At 39.7% G+C, this 25,999-nt stretch overlaps 2 protein-coding genes across 3 annotated transcripts in view; one reads left to right on the top strand and one right to left on the bottom strand.

Annotated features, from left to right (window-relative positions):
- The window catches only part of LOC133838456 (serine-rich adhesin for platelets), a 40,615-nt gene extending 15,256 nt beyond the window's left edge, over positions 1–25,359 (top strand). Inside the window, exons 3-4 of one of the 2 annotated variants that reach the window (XM_062269570.1) lie at positions 7,465–8,053; positions 23,972–25,359. In XM_062269570.1, the coding sequence (XP_062125554.1) occupies positions 7,465–8,053; positions 23,972–24,391 (1,009 nt within the window). In that variant the 3' untranslated portion in view covers positions 24,392–25,359. Of the gene's footprint in view, positions 1–7,464; positions 8,054–8,726; positions 8,881–23,971 lie in introns of those variants that run through there. The other variant, XM_062269571.1, reaches the window with a different exon arrangement.
- Positions 25,360–25,376: 17 nt separating this feature from the next.
- On the bottom strand, positions 25,377–25,822 carry LOC133836745 (uncharacterized). The gene is made up of 2 exons (XM_062267333.1): positions 25,765–25,822; positions 25,377–25,699 (listed from the first exon to the last, which is right to left on the bottom strand). Exons 1-2 carry the CDS (start codon positions 25,820–25,822, stop codon positions 25,404–25,406), a joined length of 354 nt encoding a protein of 117 aa, XP_062123317.1. The 3' UTR covers positions 25,377–25,403.
- Positions 25,823–25,999: the final 177 nt, after the last annotated feature.

Raw genomic sequence — 25,999 nt, 5'->3', positions numbered from 1 at the left:
TTTCTTCTGCTTCCACTGCTTCTTGTGTTTCTATTTGTCTTATTTGCATATGATTACTTAGTTTATTTATTTAGAAATTTCACAAATGACCAGATCAAAACTTAGAGACCTCAAAGAAACCTGTGTGTGTTGATCGAAAAGTGGTTCGCTGTTTGAGTCCCATTGCCCGGTTTGAAATGAAAGCGAAAATGATTCGAATTGTGTAGAAAGAAAGGTGGGGGCGTTGTACGCTGTTGTACGCTGAATGTTGAACGTGAGAGGCCCTGCATATAAAGCTACTGATATCATTTTATTTATGGCTATGAAAGCGCATACAATTCCAGACACCGACTGAGCTTGACCCTCTTTCTGTCAGTCGTTTATCGTCTTTGCTTTTGTTATTGTTATTGTCTTTCTCGTTGCGTTTTTTTTTTTTACTTTGTGTTTTCGTCATTTAACGCACTCGTCATTTGGCTTTTGTTATGGGCAAGGTTTCGGAAAATTATGTACCTACAAAAAAATATGTTCGTTGTGGCCAACAATTATTAGGCGACTTCTCAGTTAATTAGCGCTACATAGCTGATAACTTTGCGAAGACAATGGGAAAATTATGACCCATTATAGAGTGCCACAAGCACTGTTGGCATTGAAAGACTTGAATTTTCAATGACATAGTACCCGCATACCCTGTAGGTACACCCAACCCAGTAAAGATTTTTGGTTAACAACGTTTTTAGAATGTATTCAAGATTATCTCGGTAGTCGGTTGCTGCCCTCGTTTAGTACAAATAGAAATCGCCTCTTTTACAAAAAATCTCTCGTTCTTATTCAAATCGACAACAATGCGGGCAGCGTTCTTTAAGTCGATCACACAATAAACCCGAATACGACCCGACCCCATTCATTTTATTTGCAACAAAAAAATTATGTGTGAGAAGAAGAAAAACTGAAACCTTTATTAAGTAAACTTCTCGTTTTGTGGGTCAACTATTGATATTATGATCACGTAGTTTGTCTTTTTTTTTTTGCGAGAAATCGCCCCAAGTTGGTGTCTTCTGAAAAGGCATTTCAAGATTTATGACAACGTTGACGCTGCCAGCAAAATGGCGCCGCTGTCGACGCGTCGTCGACGTCGTCGTTGCATTCTTTTGAGTCGCATCCCGTTCATGCTCCCATTTGCCACCTGCGCGATTGCCTGTTGCCTGCTGCCTGCACTATTTTCGGTGGTGTGCGCTGCTGTTGCTGTTGCTGCTGCTGTGGTGGTGGTGGTGCATACTTACTTGTCTCTGACGGTGCGTGGAGCGCTTTTCCGAGTTTATTTTTAAAATGCGACACGACGACAACCGACAATCGACGCTCCCAATTCGTCGTTTAGTTTAGTTCTCGATCTCGCACGGGGCAAGGGTAATGGTCGAATATGTTGTTATTTTTTGTTTTTATTCCTACGCTGTTTGGGGCCAAAAAACAAATTTGATGGCATCTCCCAGTCGCCGCCGCCCGTCATCATGTTCTGAAATTTTTCTGAATGAGCAACGCGTTGTGCCCGAAATTCTCGGGCAGAGGTTTCACCCTTTGCTTCTTCTCTGGGGTGGAGGCAAATATGATGTACTACATAGGAGAAACAACGTGTTATTTTGTTATTATCTCTATTAATAGCAACTAAGGCGGCTGTGGAAATGCCATACAGGGTGCTTTACTCAAAGAAATTGTGACGCAAAGCGGCCACAACTATTTCTTAAATGCATTTTACTTTCCGCTCTTAGTTATGGAATTTTGAAATGGAATTTTTTGCATCCGCTCGATATGGTTTTCAGCATGACATGATACACCCTGTTTGTTATTTTATTTTTATTAAATCAATACACGCATTTCTTATATATTTTTATCTTTGTCTTGTTTTCTAATTTTGCCATCTCTTTCACTCTGCTGCTGCCGATGCCGATGCCTCATCATTCCATTTGCAGTGTGCTTTGCTCTGCATCTGTATTGCATGTGATAGATAGACAAATAGATAGATAGAAATGTATGTAGATATCTGTAGAGCTGTCTGTGTGCGCCTTTTCTTTTGTAGCTTTTGGCTTTTGTATCTCTTCTTCCGCTCTTGGAGAGACGCTGACGCGCTCAGGGGATGAGATATTGAACGTGGCAAAAAGTCGCCAACGTTTGACTTTTAGTAGCACGCGAATTTCTCAGCGCTATCACAGACCGAGGCAACAATACCACAGGCCAAAACAAAAAATACTATACACAGTGTGTGTGAACACAGTGTGGCGAGCGGAATTACAAAACTAAATTATATGTTTATAATTCCCATATTGTTTGTAAAAATAATAATTAGTGAGTACGCGTCAGAGGAGCAGCCTCAACAAAATATAAAAAAAGAAAAACAACAAATTTACGCAGCTTGTCTTATGTTTTTTCTTTAAATTCGCCGTGTATGTGCGTGTGTGTGTGTATGTGTCTGTTCTAAAAACAAAACGAGGCTGCATAACAATTAAAAATAATTATGTTGTATATAAAAAAAAAAGCGAAAAGCAAAAACAATAAAAATGTTGCTATGCCTCAAAATGCGGCAAAGAACATAGCAAACTATGTTGTTCTGTGCAATTTGTGAATTGAAGAGATCTGTAAAATTATCGCCGCCGTTTAGTTTCAGTGTGTGTTTTTCTTAATTAATAACAAAAGCATTTTTATTCAACAATACCAATTGAAAGCTGTGCCTACTCACGTACACAAACTCACACACTCACATAAATGTGTTTATTTTTGAATGTGCTTATACTACCTATAGAGCTATATATACATATACATATATATATCTGTGTGATACATACATACTCATAGCCAAAGTTATTTGTGTTGACCTTACGCTTGCACGTGGAAATCTTACATTGCCGAAAGCATTTTGTGTTCCAATCTTACGACTTTACATTTTTTTGCTTCAGCCCTTGCTGCAATATTCTAAGAGTGAAAAGAGTGTTGATGCTTGGATAATTCTATTGCACTTAAAGTGGAACTCGACTTTCCCAACATTACATGATAAAGTGAAACAAGCACTGCTTGTGTAGTCTAGGTTAGCAGAAGCAATAGTTTCACAAAGCATATTTACATTCAGCTCCACTCTCTTTATATATTCAGCCAAACTTTTAGTGACATCATATGTGTTGGAAATGCCAGCTGAAAGTTGAAACTATATTCTATATGCATATATTTGCTTTCTTCTTTGAAATGCATATTTTGCCAAAGCTCGTGTTTGTTTGCCTTTTAGCCACACCCACGCTTAATTAGCCTCAACAAGCACTCATCAGACAGTCAAGTCAAGTCGAGTCGAGTCAAGACAAGAGAAGCCGAGTCGAGTCCAGCTCAGCCCACTTTTGGTTAAGCCATTTCTGAATGCTTTAACTAATTAATTAAAATATTTAAAAATATAATGGCGTAGGTTGCAAACTGCGAAAAGGCGTCACCGTTGCCATAAAAGCGTTCGCCAACAGGTGATATCAAAGCAGAAAATCTTCATTTAGAAACCAAGAAATGCCATATAGAGCGTTTATAAACTGATTACATATATAAGATAAATCAAGATAAATACTCAACTTGTATATGCATATAGTCTATAGTATTTAGTAAACTTTTGTGGCTTGTTGTAGTGTTTGCTCAGTTACAATGCGATTGTCGGGCTAATGAACTTGCCATATGCATATATCGTATATGAAGCAATCCGACAGTCGAACAAACCATAAATAATTACAACAACAACCTGCCAACCAACCAGCCAACCACAACAACAACATACGAATTGCTCTTACATATATAGGAGTATTTTTTTAAGGTATGTTTTCTCATTTTTGGCTTAATTAATAACAGAGTGCAGTGCGGAGTCTTGCATGTAGTACCATACATATTTCATTTTTCAGTTTTTGGGGCTAAACAAGAGCAAAGCCAAATGCAAATGTAGCTGAAAAATGCTTTTACCATAATTATGTGCACTTTGCCTATGCTTGATGATGACGATGATGATGATGATGATGGTCCCAAAAGCCGGTGAAATTTCAGTTACTCGGAGAGCAGCAGCTGCCAAATTAACTGCAGATTGTTTTGCATCTCATGCAGAGCACAGCAGGTTTTGCTAATCAAGGCGACTAGGGCGGCGAACATGCGCAATATTTTATATTATATATATTACCTTATGTAAACTTGTGAAGTTCCTGACAAGTTAAGGCTGCACTTAAAGTCGTAAATTGCAAGCGGAAATTAAATTTTTAATAAGTCATGGGTTAGTAATTTAAAATGTTAGATACAGAAATTATCCCTATCTTACATTCAATATATATATATATATATATATATATATATGGATATATGTATAAATTAGTCATTTATAATGTTAGATACAGAAATGATCCGTATCTTACATTAAATAAATATAAATAAATTCGTATACTTATTTAGATACGTTATCTTTCTTGAACTACTCTATATATTGCCTAAACCAGTTGAGACAAATCTCAGTAACACTAATATCTTAGACTAGAATAGACATGGAGGCAATTGCAGGCTGCTTTCAAAGTAATTACACCTTCAAATCGCTGCTACAAAATTGCCACATCTCTTTTACCTTCACAATCACATCATTGCCAAACTGTGTGTTGTATAATTCACTAAACAAATCACATTGTATTTACATCGTCAATCACTGCGATCGATCACTGTTTAGTGCAGCACTCACAAAAAAATAAAAATTAGACACTATTCATTTGACTACCATTTTGTTGGCTGTTTTTTTGCGTTTCTTGTTTTTGCCCTTTTCATTTATCTACTACAAAAAAACGTTAACTTTGCTGTGTTTTTGATTTTGTTTATTGTTTTGTATTTTCAACGCTTCGAACGTGCTAAATATGTATTTGCACTTAATTTTTTTGTTGCTTTATGTATGTTTTTTTTGTTTTATGTTGGTGATTATTATATGAGTTAATGGCGATGGCGAGTTGCAAAAAAGGTCTTCAGATCTTCAACTCAAGCGGACCCGGCCCGCTGTTTGAGCTTGTCGTCGTCGTTGTTCGATAGGAATGTCCGCTGTTGGCAGCTGTTCGTAAAATACATAAATATATAAAAAAAAAATATAGATATATTTATTTATATTTAAGTGTGTTTCTATATGGCCAAGAGTGTCATTATAAATGTTTTCTGTTCAAGAATATCGAACAAAAATAAATAGACGCAGATAAACGCAGGCGTTCAGGCAGCTCTTAACTCTTTTGTGATTATTGCTTCCTGTATTGCAGAATTTTTAACATAAATATCGCATTGTGAGAGAGCTTTAGATCGCCGCTGCTGTTGTTGTTTGGCCGCGGCGTATTTCTGGTGAAATCGGGCATTCAACCAGTCAAGAAGAAAAAAAAATGCTGGCGTATACTGTGTGTATACAAAGATACAAAGTATCTTTCGCAAATACTCAGATACTCTGCTGTTCACACAAATTAGCAATTGGTAAAGCGTACCTGCTTACTGATTACACAGCGCAGCGTAGCAAGCAATTAGCCAAGTTAAATACATAATGCATTTGTCTGGGCCTCAAGCCTCACGCCTCGCACTTTTATAGACTCTATGGTATCCATCGACTGCCACTGGATTGCTGGATGGTCTGTTGGCTGGATAGTCCGGCTGTCACTGTTTGCGAGTACGTCTTAACTTGGCCACAAATGAGGCTCGAGAAGCAGCCAAGCGTTTCGGTTAGTCAGCGGCAAAACCGCAGCAAATATTTAAAGCCGCACCGTGACCGATAAATCTCGAAGCGATGGCGAAAAATGATTACATTGGATTGTGGCTGCTGCTGCTGCTGGATGCCAATGAAATATTGACTGAACTCGAACTGCGTCTCTTTTGGCAGCGCCAATTTGCAGCTGATCTATGCAGTGAAAAAACAAAACGAACAAGACGATAAAGGCAGCGATTACCGTTAAACGAGATTGTCTTTAAGTGCTTAAACGCTGTTCTAACAGCCAATTTTCATTTGGCCCAGCAATTGGGTCAGTTTCTAAGCTAGCTACGTGGCAACAATCAAAGTGTATCTCAAGCTAAACGTTTCGTGCATTGACAATGTATCTATGTTATTTCTTGCCTCGGACTGACTTTATGGCCTTTGATGCAACTTGTTGCGGACTTGTTTGTTGGCATTCTCAAGTGGAATGCAACCGGCGACAATGCAACATAAAGTTGTTGTTATTCTACTACTATGATATATATTTAACAAGCGTCGCCAAGATATGTATCTATAGCATATCACATGTGATTGAATTTTGAAATATATAGTTTTTCCCTCTGCTTCCTCTCCAAATTGAAAACCAGCCCAAAAACTGGCCATATGCAAGTGGCTTACCAGCTTTGCCCGCCAGTGGCAGCAGATCTACTTCAGAAATAGCTGCTGGCCTTGGTTACTGGTTTCTAAGCCGAGTTAAGTGTCTCGTTTTTTTTTCTGTGTGTATGTGTGTATCTGACTGTGCCTAATAGCAGAGATTGAAATGTCATTGTTGTCAGCTTATCGTTTTGAATTAATGCCCGGTCCGCAATATTCGCTTCTTGGCCACAACAATTTTCACACTTTGCGCTAACACCTAAAAATTGTTCTACGCTCCTTTACTTTTCGTTACTTTACTTTACTTTTCTTTTTGTTTGTGTTACTCGTTATTGTGTTTTTTGATTATGATCTCAAAGTATTCTCTTTCTTTGTCTCACGCTCTCGCAAACTGGCTTTCACTCATTTTGTATGATTTGTGTAAAAAAAAATTAATGTTTTGAAATAGACTTTTACAACAAACGTGTCCAACTGCTACTGCAATTCACAGCTAATGTCTTAAGTCGTTTGAAACGCAAACGCCAAAGCCAAATAACATCAGCAGCAACGACAACGGCAATTCGAATGTCCGAAGATCTGGACGAACTGTTCCTATCGCCGATACCGGGTCCAACGCCCGTCGAGCTGCAGCAGTGCATCTTGTTTGGCTTCCGACGGCGCCTCTATCCCAGCCAGATACTCGAGGAGTGCCGCAGTGCGTTTGGGCCATTTGCCCCGAGTGCGCAGTATGTGGCCAAATGGTATCAAAAATATCAAGATGGCTTCTTTCTGTTCGACGAGCACGATGAGGAATGGTGTGCGGCCACGGGGCGTGGCCAAACGCCCACCACATGCAGTGATTACAATGATAATGACCATGACAATGACAATGATGATGATGATGACACCCTGAGTGACACATTGCCACTTGTCTTGCAAGATCTGGGGCATCAGGCTAGTTATAGCGATGAAGTTCATTATGATGATGATGATGGCGATCTTGATGATTTGCCCGTCATTAGTTATTGGCATGGTTATGGCTATTTGGGTGGCAAGCGTAGGTATGCAAGGATCTGCTCTAATCGTTAAGTGTGCTTACCTTGAGATTGACTTGATATTAATTTCCTTTTTTTGTGCTTTATCTTCTTCAACAGCGGAATGTCGATAAGCGGTCTGCCGCCTTTGCCTAAATCTTTGAGCGGTTTCAATAAGCTGCTCGGCTCCGATTCGGGGCTCTTGAGTGATGTGGAAGTACAGCAGGAGCTGGAGAGCATCAACAATAACAGCAACAAGAACAACAACAACAACGATGACAATAATAAGGAGAATGAGAGCGGCAACAAATTAGCAAGCCAAAAAGTTAGTGATAACAAAAACAACAACAGCATCAGCAGCGGTAACAATAACAACAATAACAGCGATAAGCAGACATCTAAAGAGAATGCAAACGATAAATCAACGCCAGCTTTAGCAGAGTCAACAACAACAACGACAACAGCAGCAGCCACAGCAGCAGCAACAACAAAAGCAACAGCAGCAACATCGACAGCAGCAGCAACATCGACAGCAACAACAGCAAACACAACGACAGCAACAACGGTGACTTCCAATGCAAATGAAAAGGAAAACAACACGAAAGCAACAGCAATAACAACAACAACAACTGTGACAAGCTCACCTGCAAAAATCAATGTAACGGGCAGCACTTTGGACGCGCAGATAGCGACGCTGCGAAAGGAAATGGTAAGTTGATTGCCCACCTGCAATTGGGGATATAATATCAATGTATACTCTATGATAAAAGCAAACAACATGCATTACTCAGGCAGCCAAAGCAAGATCTTCCTATAAGCTTCACAAGTTGTTGATGAAAGTAAGAAAGAAATGCAGAAAACTTAATTCTAAGAAAGCCAGTTTTAGTGGATGTTGATCGGATTATGCTTATAGGATTATATTATTATAGAAACTGCCGCAGCAGAAAATGAATTTATTCATATAACTAAGACCACAAATTGAAAATTTTTAACTATTTAAATTTAATCATACACATTTCTCATTTTAAAATTAATAGATTTAAAGTTAATCAAAGTAGAATTATAGGTAAATATTTGCAAACTTTAATCCCTCTAAGTGAACTGGGTTATATTCAGTACTATAACCTGAAGGCCTTAGTTACTCTGGCTCATCTTAATGCTATAAGGAATTATATTTAATTAGGGAATAATATTTAGTACTACAATGACTTTAATACTCGTTATAGAGACTGCCATCAGTAGTGTAGTTTTTAATACTATAATTTGTGTTAGATTCAACTGAACTCAGACTTAAATTGAGACAATTTTCTTTTATAGAAATTAAGTTTTAAGTATTAGCAGAGTATTTACATTTCGACTAGCTTTGTCAAAGCTTTTCACAGTCTTCTTTTGATCATAGTTGTGTATTGGTATTGTGCTACTCCACACTTTCGGGGCGCGTCATTTGCATATGAAATGAAGCCAAGAAATTCTGTTACCCGTTGCTGGCAGCCAGCTCTAGCATACAATCAAAGAGAAAATACTACGACGACAACACAACGGAAATGATTTGAGGGGGTTCAACATTTGATGATAAATTCAATAAATATATTTTAGATATACTGTGTGTATATGCATGAATACTCGTATTTATATGTGCCGGCTGTCGGCACTTGAATTCCAATAGCAATTTCACAAAATAAAATTAAATTGACTGTTGAAAATTCTTCACAATTCGGTTGCACATTTTTCATAGATACTCGCGTGTGTGTGTGTGTGTCAGTACTTGGAATCTTTTGTTAGTTCATTTTTCACATTATGCTTAACAACAATATTGCATTTTGGGCGCAGCTTTCTACGAATTTTGGTTGGTTGTCTTTGACTTCGACTTTGACTTCGACTTGACTGATGATGATGGCAGGCAGCGCATAGACAGTTAGAGACTGAAGAGAGACCCCACCCAGATACGATTCTGTTTTTTTGCACGTGATCGTCTTTCTGACCAGCTGCAGCAAAATGTGTGTCTATCACACACATTTTTACTTGTGATTGTAAATGCGAACAACAGTGCACTTCTACGTATTGTAAATGGGTAGAAAAGAAAGTATTGTAAATCCCTCGACAATGTGAAAACAACTTTCGGTTTGGTGGCGAAGTTCATGAATATTTCAGGGCATTAAATAAGTTCACCTCAACTCTAAACTTTGACATTGTCGCCCATCTAAGCTGATATAAATGGCCATAAAGCATTCAAATGGTGAGCGCGTTGGGTCAACAAAGCGAAATGTAAATGCAGCTTTAATTCATTAAGTCAAATTGGCAAAGCAATTATCTTAGCATTTCAAAAGCCAACAACAGCTTGCTTCCCCCTCAGCACCGTCAGATTGCCCCCAAGCAATGTGTCGGCCTTTGGCTTTAATGCTTTTTTTCGCTGACCGATGAAATGGAGAAGCGGATGATGAGGGCCAGAGAGGAAGAGACGCTGACATTTAGCCACGGTGCCAAACACTTTGTCAAAGTTGAAAGCGCAAGCACAACGCTCATTTCGGCGATAGGCTCTTCATTCAAATGTATTCATTTGACTTGGTGTTGTTTGAAGGGGGAAATGGAAGAGGGGAAGCCCGAGCATGGGGATCACTCTGATGAGCAAATGTCGTTTTAAGTCAGTTTTATAATTGCAATGCATCAACAACAAAATAGAAATTTAACCGACAACGAGGGAAAATCCAGCACCAAAGATACATTCATTGGAGATAGAGAGAGAGAGATAGAGAGATACTTCACTCGGCAACTGGCATAATCAATTCAGAATCTGTCTGATCATTAAGATAATCCCATGAATATTAAGCATAAGTTGTGAACCCATTTCAGAAATTCATGAAAACATTCTGAAATTAGCCGAGATAAGATCTTTTGCGGTAGTATCTTAACTGATTTAAGATTCATGGCGTATGACAGTCAAGGCAATTTGTATCTGTAGCGACTACTTGAAGACATCCGTTTTTTTCTTCTTCGCTATGTTCGAATAGTTAAAATTGTTCACATGTTAGACTCTGCTGGGTTTCCAGTTTATGCACAGCATTTTGTAGCTGATACTCTGATCACGATCATGCTCACGATTCGCACATGGAATTGTGACACGTTTTTTTTCCTCTATTTTTTGAGGCTGCCACCTGTTTGTGTCTTGGCAAACGTTTAGTTTTGGTTTCGGTTGATGTCTTGCTCTTGACCAAGCCTCAGCTTCATCATAATAATTGTTGTTTGTGTTTGTGTTTGTTTTGTCGCTTGACAGTTGATTTGCAATTTGGCCGTCTGCAGCAATTAAATAAATTAAAATTTTGTCTACGGCTTGCGTAATAATTTCACATTTGTAATGCAACTTGTGACTTTTTTTTTTAATCTTGGTAACACATTCGTTAGCTAGTATATCTACATTGCTAGCTAGCACCCGGCAGCCAATTGCTAACTGTGAGGCTTGGCAAATATAAGCTGGCTGGCCAAACCTTTCACATTTTGTGCTATGCCTTGGCGACCTTTTGCGAGCGAAAAAAGAACCTGTTTAATGTTTTTTTTCGCTTAGGCGTAGGTGTAAAACTAAAACAAAACTACAATTGTGGCGCGACTTTAGTGGTTCAGTGGTGTGTTTGTTTGTGTATATATGTGTGTGTGTAGGCAAGGAGCGGCCACGATTTGGCTCCATTTGTAAAGCTCCAAATACACATCTAGACTTCTGACACAAAGAGCGAGCAATGCTCGGTAGATTTTGGCCTTTTTTGTGCTCCGTTTTGGGGCGCCAATTTTGTTTGTGGCAAGTACGTCGACTAGCACATTAAGCATTTAAGCCATTTTGGCAATTTGCATGCCGGTTGTGCAATAAGCATTTATTTTTTTTTATTTTGTACATTTGTCGCTCTGTTTTCGGTTTTTATTTTCGAATTCGATTTCGATTTTTGGGGGCTTTTTTGGGTCAGGCCTCCTCATCTGTGGGCTGGGCTGCCATTTTGCAGATCCCAAGTTACCCCTCGATTACAACGAGTTAAACGTTTTTACCTGTTGCCTGTTACCTGTTGGTCGATACAATTAAATTACAATCTCTGCTCGTGTGTGTGTGTCTGTCTGTGTGTTGTCTTGTTACCAATTACGCTCCAGTTGTTGTTGCTGTTTCAACTAATTTCACGCGCTCAAAGTCAATTCGAAGTTAAAGGCAAACGCCGCGGCCGGACAACGCTAACGCCAACGCCAACGCTTGCACACCCAATGACACAGTAATTGGTCATTGTTTTTGCCCAAGCACTTTGTTGAATACCCTACACTTGAGGTGCTATGCATTTGTAATGATGAATGTTCATAGTTTGCTTTCTTTTTGTGCTCGCACTAAACTGTAAATAATATTTAATTGACTCAACTATAAACTTATGAATTGAGTTAGAGTATTAAGAGTGTCGATTAGCAGCGGGTTAGTCTGTTGGTGTGGCTCATGGATAAACATTTAAATTTACTCGGCTTACAATTACGCGCCGCCGCCTCAGCCGCCTGGCTTGGGTTAGTTTTCCTTTGTTTTTGCAAAATGTTGCGGTTGAATGATTAACGATTCAAGCTGTGAACTGTTGGTGGGGTGTGTATCACACACACATACACATAACTATCAATCTATCTGTGTGTGTGTGTGCTGCAATTATGTTAGTTGGCCGCTTTGGCTTTCAATTGTTCAATTCAATTCCAGCAAGCGGTAACGTTAAAGCGCAAAGAAATTGATACCCTTCGCATACACTCGTATTTATTTATAGTTTTTTCTCATTATTATTTTTACTACAATATTTTTTTTTTTTTGCAATCTGTCATTTGCTATTTTATTACTTATGTCGCGTTCATTCACCTAGTTCAATTATGTGAAACTGAAAGTAAACATTTGTTGAAGGTCAGTGAGGCTGTTAAAATTATTAGATCAGCTTTCAAAACAGAAAAATACCTGAGACAAATTATTATGCAAGCTTCAGGTTATGCCAAAATGATAAATGAATACATTTTGAGTAAATATATTGATTAAAAGATCAGCCGGAAGTTCTATGCTAAAGTTAATAAGTGCTGCGAAAGCTGAAAACTTGGCATGCAAATATTGTTGGAGATCTTTTAATGCTCATCAACAATTTTATTATTTTGTAGCTCTAATTGATTTCTAGGCCTAAGTGATGAGCTTTCGCTTTAATCTGGCCAGTTTTAATGGGATTGGCTTGGACCTTTAAGGGGAGAACCACATGCATTCCATCATAATAAGGGGCCTGTCAAGAGCTTCTTGACTCCACAATTACCAATCCGGATTGCACCCAATTATTGCCTTCGTTGCCTTTTGTTGTCGCTTAATGTGTGCACCGATGTAGATTAAGCAATAAACATTGGTGTAATGCATTAAAGAAAAAGAAAAAAAAAACAGAGTTAACTGCCATCCAGCTGGCAACAATAGGAGAAAATCAGGAGTAAAAACTAATCAGCGCATGCGCAGCCATTAAGCTAGAGTTGTCGGCGAATTGAGCCAACTAATTTATAAGTTGGCTTTATGGCAGTGCAGAGCGCGGTGCGTCTTTGGTGCTCTCTGTTATTTTTTTTTTGTTGTGTTGCTACCTTCACTGTCTTGCGGCTGCAAATTAAATTTATGAACAACAAAAAACAGCAGCAGCAGCAGCTGGCATCGCATTAGCAAAGCAACAACTAACGAACAGACCCCAAACCAAACCCAGGGCCAGTAGAAGAAATGCATCAAGGCATGAAATGATTTTTTATGGCTTTCATAAAACGGCCTTGAACGCGTTGGCTTTTTGTTGCTGCTTTTTGCTGCCTCTCGCGGACGTTCTTTCATTTCATTTCTTGCAGTTTTCTTTAATTTTCTCCCTAGGCCATATATTCCAAGCAACGAGCGTCTCTCTCTCTCTATTGTTTCTTTTTCTACAACATTTCGCACAACAACTACTGAGAAGAGAAACTTTGGTGAACCGCAGTTGCCACATGACAATCATGTAGAATATTAATTTGAATGCATCGCTAATTTGTGTTTATTGCTCAAATTGTGGATGTTCAAAATTAACAAGTTTTGAGGTTCAGCTTTCCCTTTAGACCATGTAAATTGCATTTGATTTTCCGAATGAGATTTTCTTCGTTGCTGGAACCGTTGTTAACTGCATTTTAAATGTGAAATTTAATGGATTGCATAAGAGACATTACTTGCTTATTGATTTAATAACATGGAATTAATGCTCTATTGTCACAGACTATTATTTCTAAGAATTATGTTATGTATTTTTCTTGTTTCTTTTGCTGCTATGCTATTTGTTGGTCATTAAAGAACATTTCTTGATAAGTTGTTAAAGTGTTTATATGTATGCTATAAGTTTACATTTTTATTAAATATTTTTGTTCTTTCGCCGCTTCCGTTGCTGTTTCTCTGGCTTCCGCTGTGAGGTTCTATGGTTCTTTGCTTCTTTTTCTTTCTTCGCTCTTCTCTGCCACGGTTCAAGTATTTTTTCGAAGTGATGCCGTCATTTATGTGTACTTGCTGTACACCTTTCTTTCAAAAATTCACCTTCCGGTGGCGTTACTCATTCACGATTCTTCTCTTTGCGTCTGGGGTCAACGCCACCTTTAACGCGCAACATTGTGTGGCATGCATCATGCAAAAATCAGCGAATGGAACCAATGTCAGTCTCGGTTCAAGTCCGGCTGCGATTATATCACATGGTCGCAAACTTTTTGGGGAGCAGGCGAGTTTCAGTTGTTGCCACAGCCGTTGTTTGTTGTTGTTGGTGTTGTTGTTGGTGGCATGCATAATTAATAACAATATGAATTGGACACTGACATTGCGACATTGGCCGCGAGTCTGAATCAAAAGTCTGGCCACAGCAACAGCAGCGGGTGGATTCAATGGGATTGAATCAGCTTTAACAACTGCGATTGCAGTTGTTTGTATTTGCTGTCTGTGTTGCATGTGGATGGTGTTGGTTGTTGGCCGTTGTTGGTTGTCATGGAAGCCGCGCTAATGATCAATGCGGGCGCCCAGTCGCTGACTGTCTGGCTGTGCGAGGCACCTGCAAAAATAAACTATAGAAGTTCTCGTCTATAAATAAAACGGATTAATGTAAATGCCCTTTGCAGAATGAGGAATTGCCAGCCAGGCAGCCAACCGGCCAGCTTGCCAGCCAAATGGGGAAGTTCTTTCAGCTCTGTACAGAATTAGCCACATAAGACACACACAACACACACACTTGAGATTGAGATTGTTGCACGTGTGTGAGTGTGTGCGTAGAATGTGGCATTCCTGCCCTTTCACACAGGAAGCTCTTGACAGCAACAACAAAAGAGGCAACAGCAAATGAAAGCGAAAGTCTTGTGTAAATTGCTTGAGAAATGTGCAACTAGTCTGCCTGCGTCTCAGTTGTACTTGTTGTCGTTGTAGTAAATTGTCACTGCATTGTGGTTATATCATTTTACGCTCAATAAGTTTGTTAATAATTGCGCGACAAGTGTTGGAGGCGACGCTAATTGAGGCAACAGCCCCAAAAAAAACTAAAAACAAAATGTTGTTGCTGCCAGGAAACAGGTTGCAACTGACGACGACTGATTGCTGCTATCTTGGCTTACATTCAGCATTCAGCCAGCAGTCATTTGGTTGCTTGTTGCTTATTTTGTATTTTTAGTTTTTGGTTATACTCAAGCTCGTAATGTCTGGCTAATGCATCGCAACTTAGGCAACTTAGCCAACTTCTTGTGCAGCTGAGTGTGAAATTCACTTTTAAATTCGTTTCGCTCTTCTTTTTCTTCGGTATCTCTTTTTATTTGCTGCTTAACATAAAAACAAATAAACACTTAAAACATCATTTTCATTTTATTTGCCGCCATTCGAAACGCTACAATAACTTTCGAGAGCAGCGCAGACAGATTGCCCAGAAGCGTGTCTTACCATATAATCTTCAAGAACATCTAATTATGATGTAATTGCAATATGGAATATATTCGCAATTAAAACCGAAACACACTTTAATATTGAAAGTAATATTTTTTCTTTTCCGTTTATGTTTGTTGACTACGCCCCTGATTGTTTGTTTGCCTTGCTCTTTTGTGTTTATAATACACATATATTTTTTTTTTCTGTAGTACAGTGTAAACAAAAAGCCGGCAACCTGCTGCGATTGGCAACGCTTATGTTCGAGCAGTTATTTCTTTAAATGTTACTTTATTATATTGCCAGATTTATCAATGCTTTCTGCCCATTATTTGATCTGGCTAAATGCCAGCAATGCCAGCCGTCGATTCTACACAGTTTTAATATTGGCCTTTTGGCTTTTGCAACAGTTGTGTTTAAAGTTTAAAACCTTGCGATACACATTTTATGCTGCTGTGGCAACAACTACAACAACAGAATGGTGTTAAGCGAAGGTTCAGTTGGCTAATTGAAAAGCATACAGAGGGATATCAACAATAGGTGCCCCTTCTTTTTTTTTTCTTTTGGGGGCTCCACTTGACACGGACAACGCGCCGTGGCTAATTATGTGCGATTCACTGAAGCCAAGTTCCGTTTTGGGGGGCTAAAAAACATATCGAAATAAACGTCATGGCGCAATGAGCTTATATAGTAATATATATTATGGTTATAATATGCAAATTGTGTGCTGTGCGGGTGCTGCCGACAATTGGCTGCAACAACGAGCCACGTTTATGAGGTGTGTCACACAGTCCAAGCACATCAAATACAAATAAATAAAATAAAATGAAATGTATATAAATACATTATATATAAGTGCATAAATGATAATCTAAATGTTTGTGTGTGTGAGTGTGTCTGTTGCGGATCGAGATGAAAGCGTGTCTTGGCACGTAAAACTGCCATAAAAAATTAATACAAATTTATAGCACATGGGAAGCTGACAAATGCAATGCACAAGCCAAACAGCTCCGTGACATGCAAAGTGGACACAATACGAGTACTCTACAGATTTGGACAGCGTTGCAGAGGGGGGGAGGAAGGCGATTACGTTTTCAATCGACTGAAATTAAATGTTGCTCGGGCCAATAAACAAACAAATAAACATTCGCTGAGCTTGCAATCAAAACAGAGTCAAAACAGACTCTCATTGGACTTGCAAAAGGAGCTGCTTGCTGCTGCATCCATCCATTCAGCCTGCCATTACCTCCAAGTGAAAGTTCGACTTTGACTACGAGTGCACAGGCTTCGGCTTGGCTTCAGCCTCAGCTTCGACTTGAGCTTCAGCTTCAGCTGCAGTTCCAGCCCGTGGCTTGGCTTGCGTTGACAGTTGCACACAAATTACAAAAATTAGCGCTCACATGCGACGCAGCCGTGGATGCCTCCTTAATCTTCACGATCTGCAACAGCAAATCTTCCACTTCCACTTCCACCTCCACCTTCACCCCCATTTCGAGCTCCCAAAAACGTAAGATGCGATTGTCTTTTAGCTGCAGTTGTTTGTTAGTTTGGGTCGCGCTTGCGCTTCTGGGGCGCATTTGTGCAATTAGAAAATGGCAAATGCCAAATGGGGGCATGCAACAACAGCAACAGCAACAGCAACAGTAACAACAACATCAATTGCAGCTCACATGATGGGGGCCTTACATACAACGTACACGAGTCAAGTCTATAGATTAACATACCCACAGCACAGCACTTAATTTGCCCTCGGCTTCGACTCCGACTCCGACTCCGAATTCAGCTTCAGCTTCAACTTTAGTAAGTGGGGTACAACCCAAAGCTAAGACAGTTTGCCAATATTTTGCAACTGAAATTTACCGTTTGCAACTGCGAGTACAACACTAAACAATCCATTAGATAAATCACATACACGCACTGACAAATAGCTTTATATATGAGACAGCACACAAATTACGTGATCTTACTTATTTTCTAAAGGAGTTTTATTAGAAGCTTTTAGGCGAATGAATTTGGTATGTATATTAGGTATATTTATAGTATATTCTAGCGTTTGACTAACATTGATTGTTGCTTAGAATTATGTATTTCATTGATTATTTCCAGCTACAAAAAATTACTTTTATTTTGCTGCCTCTATGGAATACAATCCAAAAATATTTCTCACTTCTGTTTGTGTCATTTGGTATTATTTAATTACTGTAGTACAACATTTAATGGTCTTTATATAGCCATATAGCAAACTCTTGAAATGTTCGCACTCTTTTAAAATCTGTTTACTGCTGGAAAACTATCAACACCCCAAGCAGCTAGATATTTTAATTAGCTGTGCGTTGAGTTGAGCCCGCTGCTGCAGTTCCTAAAAACTGCAGCGTGTTGACTATTGAAATTGTTTAGTTACGGCATTTTTTTCTCTTTCGTATATTTTGTTTGACTCTCGCTGTCTGTCTTGTTTTTGTTTTGTTTTGTTTGTTTGTTTGGCTTATCAATCAGTGCGGAATCAGACACAGAAATGTTGCGTAATTTTGCATTGCAGGCAAAAAAAAAGTAGACACAAAACTAAAAAGAGAAAAAAAAAACTAAACAACTCGAGAAAAAGTTGTATAGACCGTTTTATTTATGGCTGTGTAGCAGTTTTTGGCTACCGTTTTGGCCAAGCGACTTTTATGTTGTAGTTCCAGTGGCAGCTGCGTGTGGATTTGAAACTCGTTGGGAGATGCTGCTTGCATTTTTCGGGGAATATGTGTGTTTTAATGCCACTAGGCAACGAGATTTGAAAGCTGCACATTAGAGATGAAAGCCAAGCTAAGACGACAACGATATAATAAAACTATCGATATTATAGACACAAGATACAAGCTAGTTCGAATGCGTCTAAATGGCGCCTCACAAAAGGGACGCTTTGCATATAAAATGAATTGTATATGCGCTGCAAACGGATTCAATCCGATTTGTGAGTGGCTTTAGACATACCAATGCATCGTCTATTGGCAGCTAAGTAGCATGAGAGAGCTGTCTACTATGTATGTACATATGTATATACCTTTGCCACTTTATGAGCCCGTTAGATGAACGGTCTATAGGGATGTGAATGCAAGTATCGTTGACATTTTATCGGAGCGTACGTGCCGAGTTGAGTCGGAGTGGAGTGGAGTAGATGTCTTTGGTTTTGGTTTTGGGCTGGGAATGAATGGCCAATGAATGGCGTGAAATGCAAAAAGCTGAAGAGTGAATAGCAATAAATATGCAACGTGTCTAAATATACTCGTAGTAACACAACTCGTTACACTTTGTTTTCCCATACAGGGAGGGCGCCAAGTGTGCAAACAAAAATTCCACAGTTGACAATGTTCTGGGCACGTCAAAATGTCGCCAACGAACTGACTCGTGTATCTGTAGCTGCATCTCTCGTAGTGTATCTTTATAACTTTGGCGCTAAAGTTGAAAGGCGTGACTGCCTTGTCGTTGTTGTGTTGTGTTGTCTTGTCGTCAGCCTGCAATGCAAATGCCAAAAAGTTGTCGTCGTGTTGGCTGCCTCAAAAATCGACAACAAAGTTGGCAAAATTAAGTTAAAGCAAAGACGCATACAATAGCGACAACCAACAACAGCTGTTAAAGTGAATGTTGTGAGTAGAACTTTTTGGCCAGCTTATCTCTGGGGAGGCGCTTCCGCATTTGCAGCGCGCATTCTCAGCGGTCACCAAAGTTCACGTTGCAACACACAACGCACAAATGTTTGAAGTGCAGCCGACGCCCCAAGGCATCCCTCCCAGCATTCTCCACTACACTACAACGTACAAAAACTGCTGCTACCGCTGTTGCTGCTACTGCTGCTGTTGCACTGTTGCTAAAGATAGACGCATGCATAATGCATGCATGCAACAACAACTATGGGCCGCATGTGTGTGCCACTGGTTTATTGCCGTTGTCTTTGCATCCATGAGACACACGTATGGTACTTTAAGGGCTTCTCTCGTCGCATCGTCGCATTGTCACAACTAATGTTCATAACAATACAATATACAACTATAATACTATTCCGTTCTGTTGTTCTACGCATTTGTTGGCTTGGGGCTAATTAAATTTTCAACATTATCGATTGCACTTTTATGACACTCCAGCGAAAGTTCTTCAGTTCTTTAGAGGCTAATGTCGCCATATGCTGGGCTTAATTACACTCTTGGCAATTTGTTGTCTGCTGCTGCCACTGATTGCCGCGAGTAATCAACGCAGCAAAGCCCTGCAGCTTTTGCTGCCTCGTGCCTTATGCCACATGCCATAAGCCACCTGCCTTTTGGCGTGCATATAAAGTAAAAAACCAGAAAAAAGAAAAAAATAAAATAGAAAAAAAACTTCAAGAACAGTCGCTTTAAAAACTCATTAATGCGATTTTTGTGGCACAGGCGGGGCACTATGTTTGTTGTTGTTGTTGTTGTTGTCTCATTCTCTCAGTCTCTCCAAGCAAATGACTTGCAATTTACGATCTAATACTTATGCCTTTCCATCCGTGAAGTTCATGGTGCTGACTTAAGCACTTGGACGACGAGTATTGTGTGCTTGTTGTATATAAATAACTGTGACACATCCTCTAAAGGTTTCAACGAGCGCTGCTCGAACTGTAAAACTGTAAATCAATGCTAAGATTTCACATAACTTATAGCATTTGAAAACTGTGATTGTAATACGAGTAGTTGCCAAGTTCATGAGAGGAGAGAGGAAAGTAATAGAATTGACGCTTTTAGTATCAATAATTTCTATATTTAAAGATCGACAATCAAGTAAGTACTCAGTATGTGGGCGAAATAATTGTATTCGCAATCTCTGTTATTCAACTAAACAGATTGCAAGTCGTTGACAGCCAGGCGATGCGAGGCGAGTTGCATGCCCCCGTCACCGTTTTTTTTTTGCTTCAATGTCGGACAAAAAGATGACGCTAATTAGGCAAACTTATAAGCAAACCAGTTGAGTGTTTTGTTAATTACAAAATAGACAGAGAGAGAAAGAGAAAAAGATGCATTACGCTGCTTCCACTGACATTGAGCAAAATGATGCAAGATTGAGTGTTACGCATACGCCAGGTGGGCACAAAGTTCAATCTACAACTAAATCGGCACAACAATATCAGCTTGTTGTAATACCGTGCCATAACTGTACCTTGAGCGTGCTTTTCGATGTTCTTATTGTGGTTTTGTTTTGCGATTTCACAATACATATTTCATATCGCGCCGCGAAGCCACAGAACTTCGTTTCGACCGCGCTACAACTTAAGCCCCGGCTGTTTGTCTTCCGCAAACAGATTTACCACGCTCGATTGGGGCGTGGTCTCGGCGACTTTTCCAATATTGCTTTTCAACTTTGTTCTCGCTGCATTTGATTGCATAGTAAGAGCTCTATATTTGCCCATGGATTTGCCTTCGATTTGGCAATGTGTGTGGGCAAAAAGTAATGCGGAAATATCTATCAACCTTTTTGCATACAATACTAAAGAGAATTACGTATACGTATTCGCTTTACTTGTGGGTGTGTAAACTGTGCCATTGCACTATGGGGCATTTTCCATTTTAGCTGGCATTTAATATTACGAGTAAACCATACGAAATTTTTTACTGCAGTTTTCGGTATTATGTTAGTATATTCCCAAGGAATCTATCATAGAAAAGTGGGCGTGGCAACACCTCTACCGCCCCCAAGAATCGGAAAAAATTGAATATTACGGACACCTATGGAGTTAGTATTATAAAATTTGTACACCAATATATACTTACCCTTCAGAATTCGACACGCCCCTTAAAATTTTTCCCCGCCCCTTCCGCCATCAAAATTTTAAAAAAATTGAATATTTTGAGCAATTTTAGAGCAAACGACCCCATTCTTTGAAGACATAATGTAAATCCTATCCCGGATGTGCACTGCAAATTTTGTGCCGATCGGATCAAAAACAAGGAAGTTATTCACAAAACATTGCTTCAGACGGCCCTTCTCTATTTCCTACAGAGCTCTGCAGAGCACAAATCGGTGTTGGAAAACGTGAGGTTCTCTGAGAAAAATGCGAATTGCGCCAATTGTGCGCAAAAGTGCAGAAAAAGACAACTATTGGTGGATTAAGAATTGACAACACTACAACATACACTTGAAGGTTTTGCTAACTTTTGCTAACTTCATTTTCAAAATCCTTTCCAAAGTTGAAAATTGTTCTTCAAAATCCAGCTTAAAAAGCTTTTAAAAAATTACAAAATCTTAGTATAAACACACACAATTTGATTAATTATTTACTTTTAACATATAGTACAAACATGCGAAATTATTATCCATCACTTATTTTTTTGATAATAGCTTTCAAAATAAATAAATGAATAACAAAGTTCACTCAATAAAAAATATGCAAACTTAGCAAGCGTGCTTTCGGATGCAACAACTGACTTTACAGCTGTTGTGCTCAAAACAGCTGTTAGATATACATGTTTTTGGTATGAGCCATAACAGTTTGATGTTCTGTTAATGCATTGACATTAACATTTTTCTAATTGGAACACTTTTCAAAAACGCCTAAATGCCAGCTAAAATGGAAAATGCCCCATAGTGCATTGGAGGATGCTACTACTCATGGCATTCATGGGTGACAATGCAATCGCCAAACCTTCTCCACTTGTCGCTTCTGTGTCTAATGCCAATTAAGCGCTAATTAACATACATGAGCTGCAGCTAAATACGTTGTGAGTGTGGGAGAGTGTGTCTTTTGTGCCAATTGAAACTGTGCAAATGCAAACTGGCTGACCTGCTGAAATATGCAAAAATAAGGCTAATCAAATTGCATTTGCATGCAGCATTGTTACTGCTGTTAATATGTATTATGGGGAAATAATAATGATGAGAAAAGCACGGCAAAGGCTAATGCGTGGGTTGGATATGTCAGGATTAAATGCTCTGTGACAGGCTAAGCAGTTGGCCAGTTGGCAGCTGCGGTAATAGCAAAAAACAGTTCATGGCTATCAGATTGCCAGCCAGAGACGCCGAGACGTTGATGCTGCTGGCATCGATCCCCCTGCTGAAGAGTGTGTGAGTAGGCGGGGCGGCGATCTGCAATCCACAATCCACAATCCTCGCCATCTACAATTCAGTGGTTGGGGATGAACGTTTGAGCGGGTTTAGTTTTGTCTATGTGTTTTTTGTTGCCGCCGTTGAGCGGATTTACTTAATGGCGGGCGCTATATGGCAGCGATGCAGAAAGTTGTGCTGCTTTTCTTTTTGCGCACACAAGATATTATGCGGCGATATTAATTGACAAATGAGATTTTTCCTTCCGACTCGACAGCGAACCGGGGGAACTTTCATTTTGACCACAAGCATCTTGTTGTCAGCTCAACTCAGCTGAGCTCAACTGCAACTCCGACTACGACTGCCGAGCTCAAGCTCAAGCCCACGAAATGCAGGCCAAGGCAATATGCATACGGACTCTCTCGGTATCTGTGGCTGGCTATATGCTTAGATGGATCGTTCAAGCTGCAGCTGGAGCTGGAGCTGAGCTGGAGCCTCAAAGACGTGGCTGCTGTTTTGGGTTAACGCCAACTGTCTGGCGCTATCAAACGCGCCGCGAACTCTTGTCAAGTTACTTAATGCCATAAATGCGGTTTGCGAATGTACGACGGCCGCTTTATGCGACCAGGAGACAAGCTAGGTTAAAACCCCCATGTACCCCCCTCAACCAATACACACACACACACACATTCGAACAGACACTGTGCGTCACGTCATCTTGACGGGCCGCTGAACTGTTAAATGTCAAGCCATGATAGCAGCCGGCAGATTGATGAACGCTGTCAAGGCATAAATATGCAACGGCGAAATGCAAAAAGAATAGAGAATTCAAAGCAGCAAAACTGATTGGCTATAAAATGCGGGAATACTCTTTCTTAAAAAGGTTTCGAAATAATAAAGATATAATATTATTGATAAAAATAATTACATTTCAAAATAATTTTATAGAAAAGAGTATTATTCATTTGAAAAAAATACAAATCATAGTAAGAAGTTTTTGGACTAGAAAACCATCAAGGCATGTCGTTAAGAAAAACTACTTTCAACTTTTTTGTAATAATAATAATTAAATTTATAGCAGTTAATCTAAATGAGAACAATTAGTTTTCCTATAAACACATTAAATACACATGAATAAAAGCTAGAAATTCCATCACTAGGGAAGCATTGGGCTTTATTAATAGCATTATTAGAAAGTATTTTCATAGTTGATTTTAACACTATCATTTCAATTGGCGTCAAACTTGATGAGAAAAGCGCAGTTCTCTGAGCCTAATACGGATTCTACGTCTATAGTAGTTTAACGTCAAACCTTTCTATGGCTCTCTGTGGGTGTGCCTCTATATAGGCAGTCTTTCAGTCTTCGACTCGAGTCAGCCTTAGTTGCTTGTGTGGCGCTGTCAATCAATGCAATGTAAAACACTACAGCAACAACAAAAGCTCTGGGTAAAGCAATAGCTATAGCTATAGCTGCAGTAAGTCAGTGAGTCAGTTAGAGCCAGTTATTTGGTTGGGTCGCTTTGGCTTGCCTTGGGTTTTGAAAGTTGCATGGAGCAGAGAGCATTAGAGCGCACGCGTTGGTGGCCACATCAAGAATATTGTACATGTTGCATATTAATTATGTCTGACGTTTTTGCTTTGCTCTGTACTAATAAATATGTATATACTTTATTTACTTTACAGTACGGTTTGCGTCAATTGGATCTCTCATTGCTGTCACAATTGTGGGCGCTAAATGACTCCATACAGGAGTTTCGCACGATGATCGAAGAGCAGGACGATGAGGAGGACGATGAAGAGGGCGAATTGGATGAGCAGGGCAATAGACGACATTCACCCACGCCTTCGTCATATGATTCGGTCAGTTCCGAAGGTGGCCCCGAAGCGGATCTTGTAATGCAGGCCAAGGCAAAGCGTCTCGGCACCATACCAAAGGTCATCACGACGCAGCCAAAGTTGCCGCTACAGCAACAGCAGCAGCAGCAACAATTGAAACTGGATATGAAGCCGGTGCCAAGGATGCGGAGTGCACCGCCGCCACCACCACCTGCCGCATTGATGTGCACAGCGCGAAAGGCGGCGGCACCACCACGACCCACATGATGTTACCTAACCGACTTCCTCGCCGGAGTCAGGATGGTCATGTGCAAGGCGATTGTGAGCGATGTGCCGCCGCCGCCACTGCAGCCATCAACGATGTCGCCAGAGTCGACGACGACATCGTTGGGCAGCATTTGAGCATTAAGCGACGGAGCTAATGTTGGATTTGGAACTGGAATTGGAGTACAGCACTTGGCAAGGGCGTTGGAAGTTAGTCGGATCACGAACGTTGTTTTTGTGGGCAAAAGAAGAAACGAAGTGTGGCATCCACCATCCCTAGATAGTTTACGTAAACGATATACGATAATTGATATACAATAATCGATATTTGATCGATCCTCGATGATCGACAGTCGACAATCGATTAGGGATAATCTATATCTATTTAAACTATGCATATATGCATATGCTACTTACTTAGTCGTAAGCCGTGTAGCCTTTAAGTTTAGCAGTCCTTTGTGTGATCTTCAGTTGTAAGTTTATTGTAAATTTTGTTTTTCTGTTGGCCCCGATGCTACTATTTTTGGGGGCTACTTTGGGGTTTTGATTTCTTTTCATTATTAGGCACGATGGGTTCAGCTACATTTAACACTGCATATTATCTATGAAATGTACACTTTATGCTTTAAATATATTCTGCTTTACGATATCAACAAAATTACATTGGAAGTCTCTCTCTCTTTATCTCTTTTCTGTTCCATCATCTTTTTCTCTATTCTCTTATATCGTATCTCCGACCACAGCCTAGAGACATACATACATATATAACTTTAATCCTAACTCTTAACTCTAATGCTAACAATAATTATTATTGACTATAAAGTTGATGTAGACTTAAGATAAGAACTGCACTACTTGTATATAGAGCTGTCACTAAACAACCTGCGCTATAACTCTCCTTGGCTTTGCTGCAACTGCATACAAAACAATATGTCTAACGAGAAGCGAAAATAAACAATCCAAACGAAGCATTTGCATTTGTGTTTATTTAAACTTTGGAATTTCAGCTTTCAATCTACGAAAAACTGATGCCATCCATACCAACATTTATGCAAGGAAAATTATAAGCAAGGATTTGATTGGCATCGTAGTTGCTATAGAAATTTGGGCAGATGCTAAGGCTCGATGCACTGGCCAAATTCATAGTCATCTTGAGGCAGACGGTCAGTGATGTTAAGTCCGATATTACTGGCAGACATAAATTGGGTGGCGATTTGGTGTCCAGTGTAAATTGACTCACTGCATCGCCGTCCAAACTGATGGTAACATCCACAGAGAGTCCAATAAGGTCGATTTTGAATGTCACACAAACTAACATGGAGGAAAACAAAAGCAGCAAATTATTGGCCAACTTCTTGATTGTGTTTACGGTTTACCCGACTTTGTTACGTCCATGGCGTTTACCACAGCACTTTCACAGCAACTGCAAGCCATGGTAATCGAGCAATTGCATTTCGCTTGCATCGAAACCATATCCTGAGTGTCATCAGTTGCAGCTGCTTGGACAATAGAGGAGCTGTCAAGACATACTACTATTGCCAATAGTACACCGATTAAATGCCTGTGTCTGTCCTGGTTTATATTAGTATGTTGTTCCATAGCTCAATCTTA

The sequence above is a fragment of the Drosophila sulfurigaster genome, chromosome 2R (assembly GCF_023558435.1).
Source record: "Drosophila sulfurigaster albostrigata strain 15112-1811.04 chromosome 2R, ASM2355843v2, whole genome shotgun sequence".
In the NCBI taxonomy this organism is placed as follows: domain Eukaryota; kingdom Metazoa; phylum Arthropoda; class Insecta; order Diptera; family Drosophilidae; genus Drosophila; species Drosophila sulfurigaster.
The sequence above is the reverse complement of the archived record's forward strand: the minus strand, read 5'-3'. Positions and strand labels throughout refer to the sequence as shown.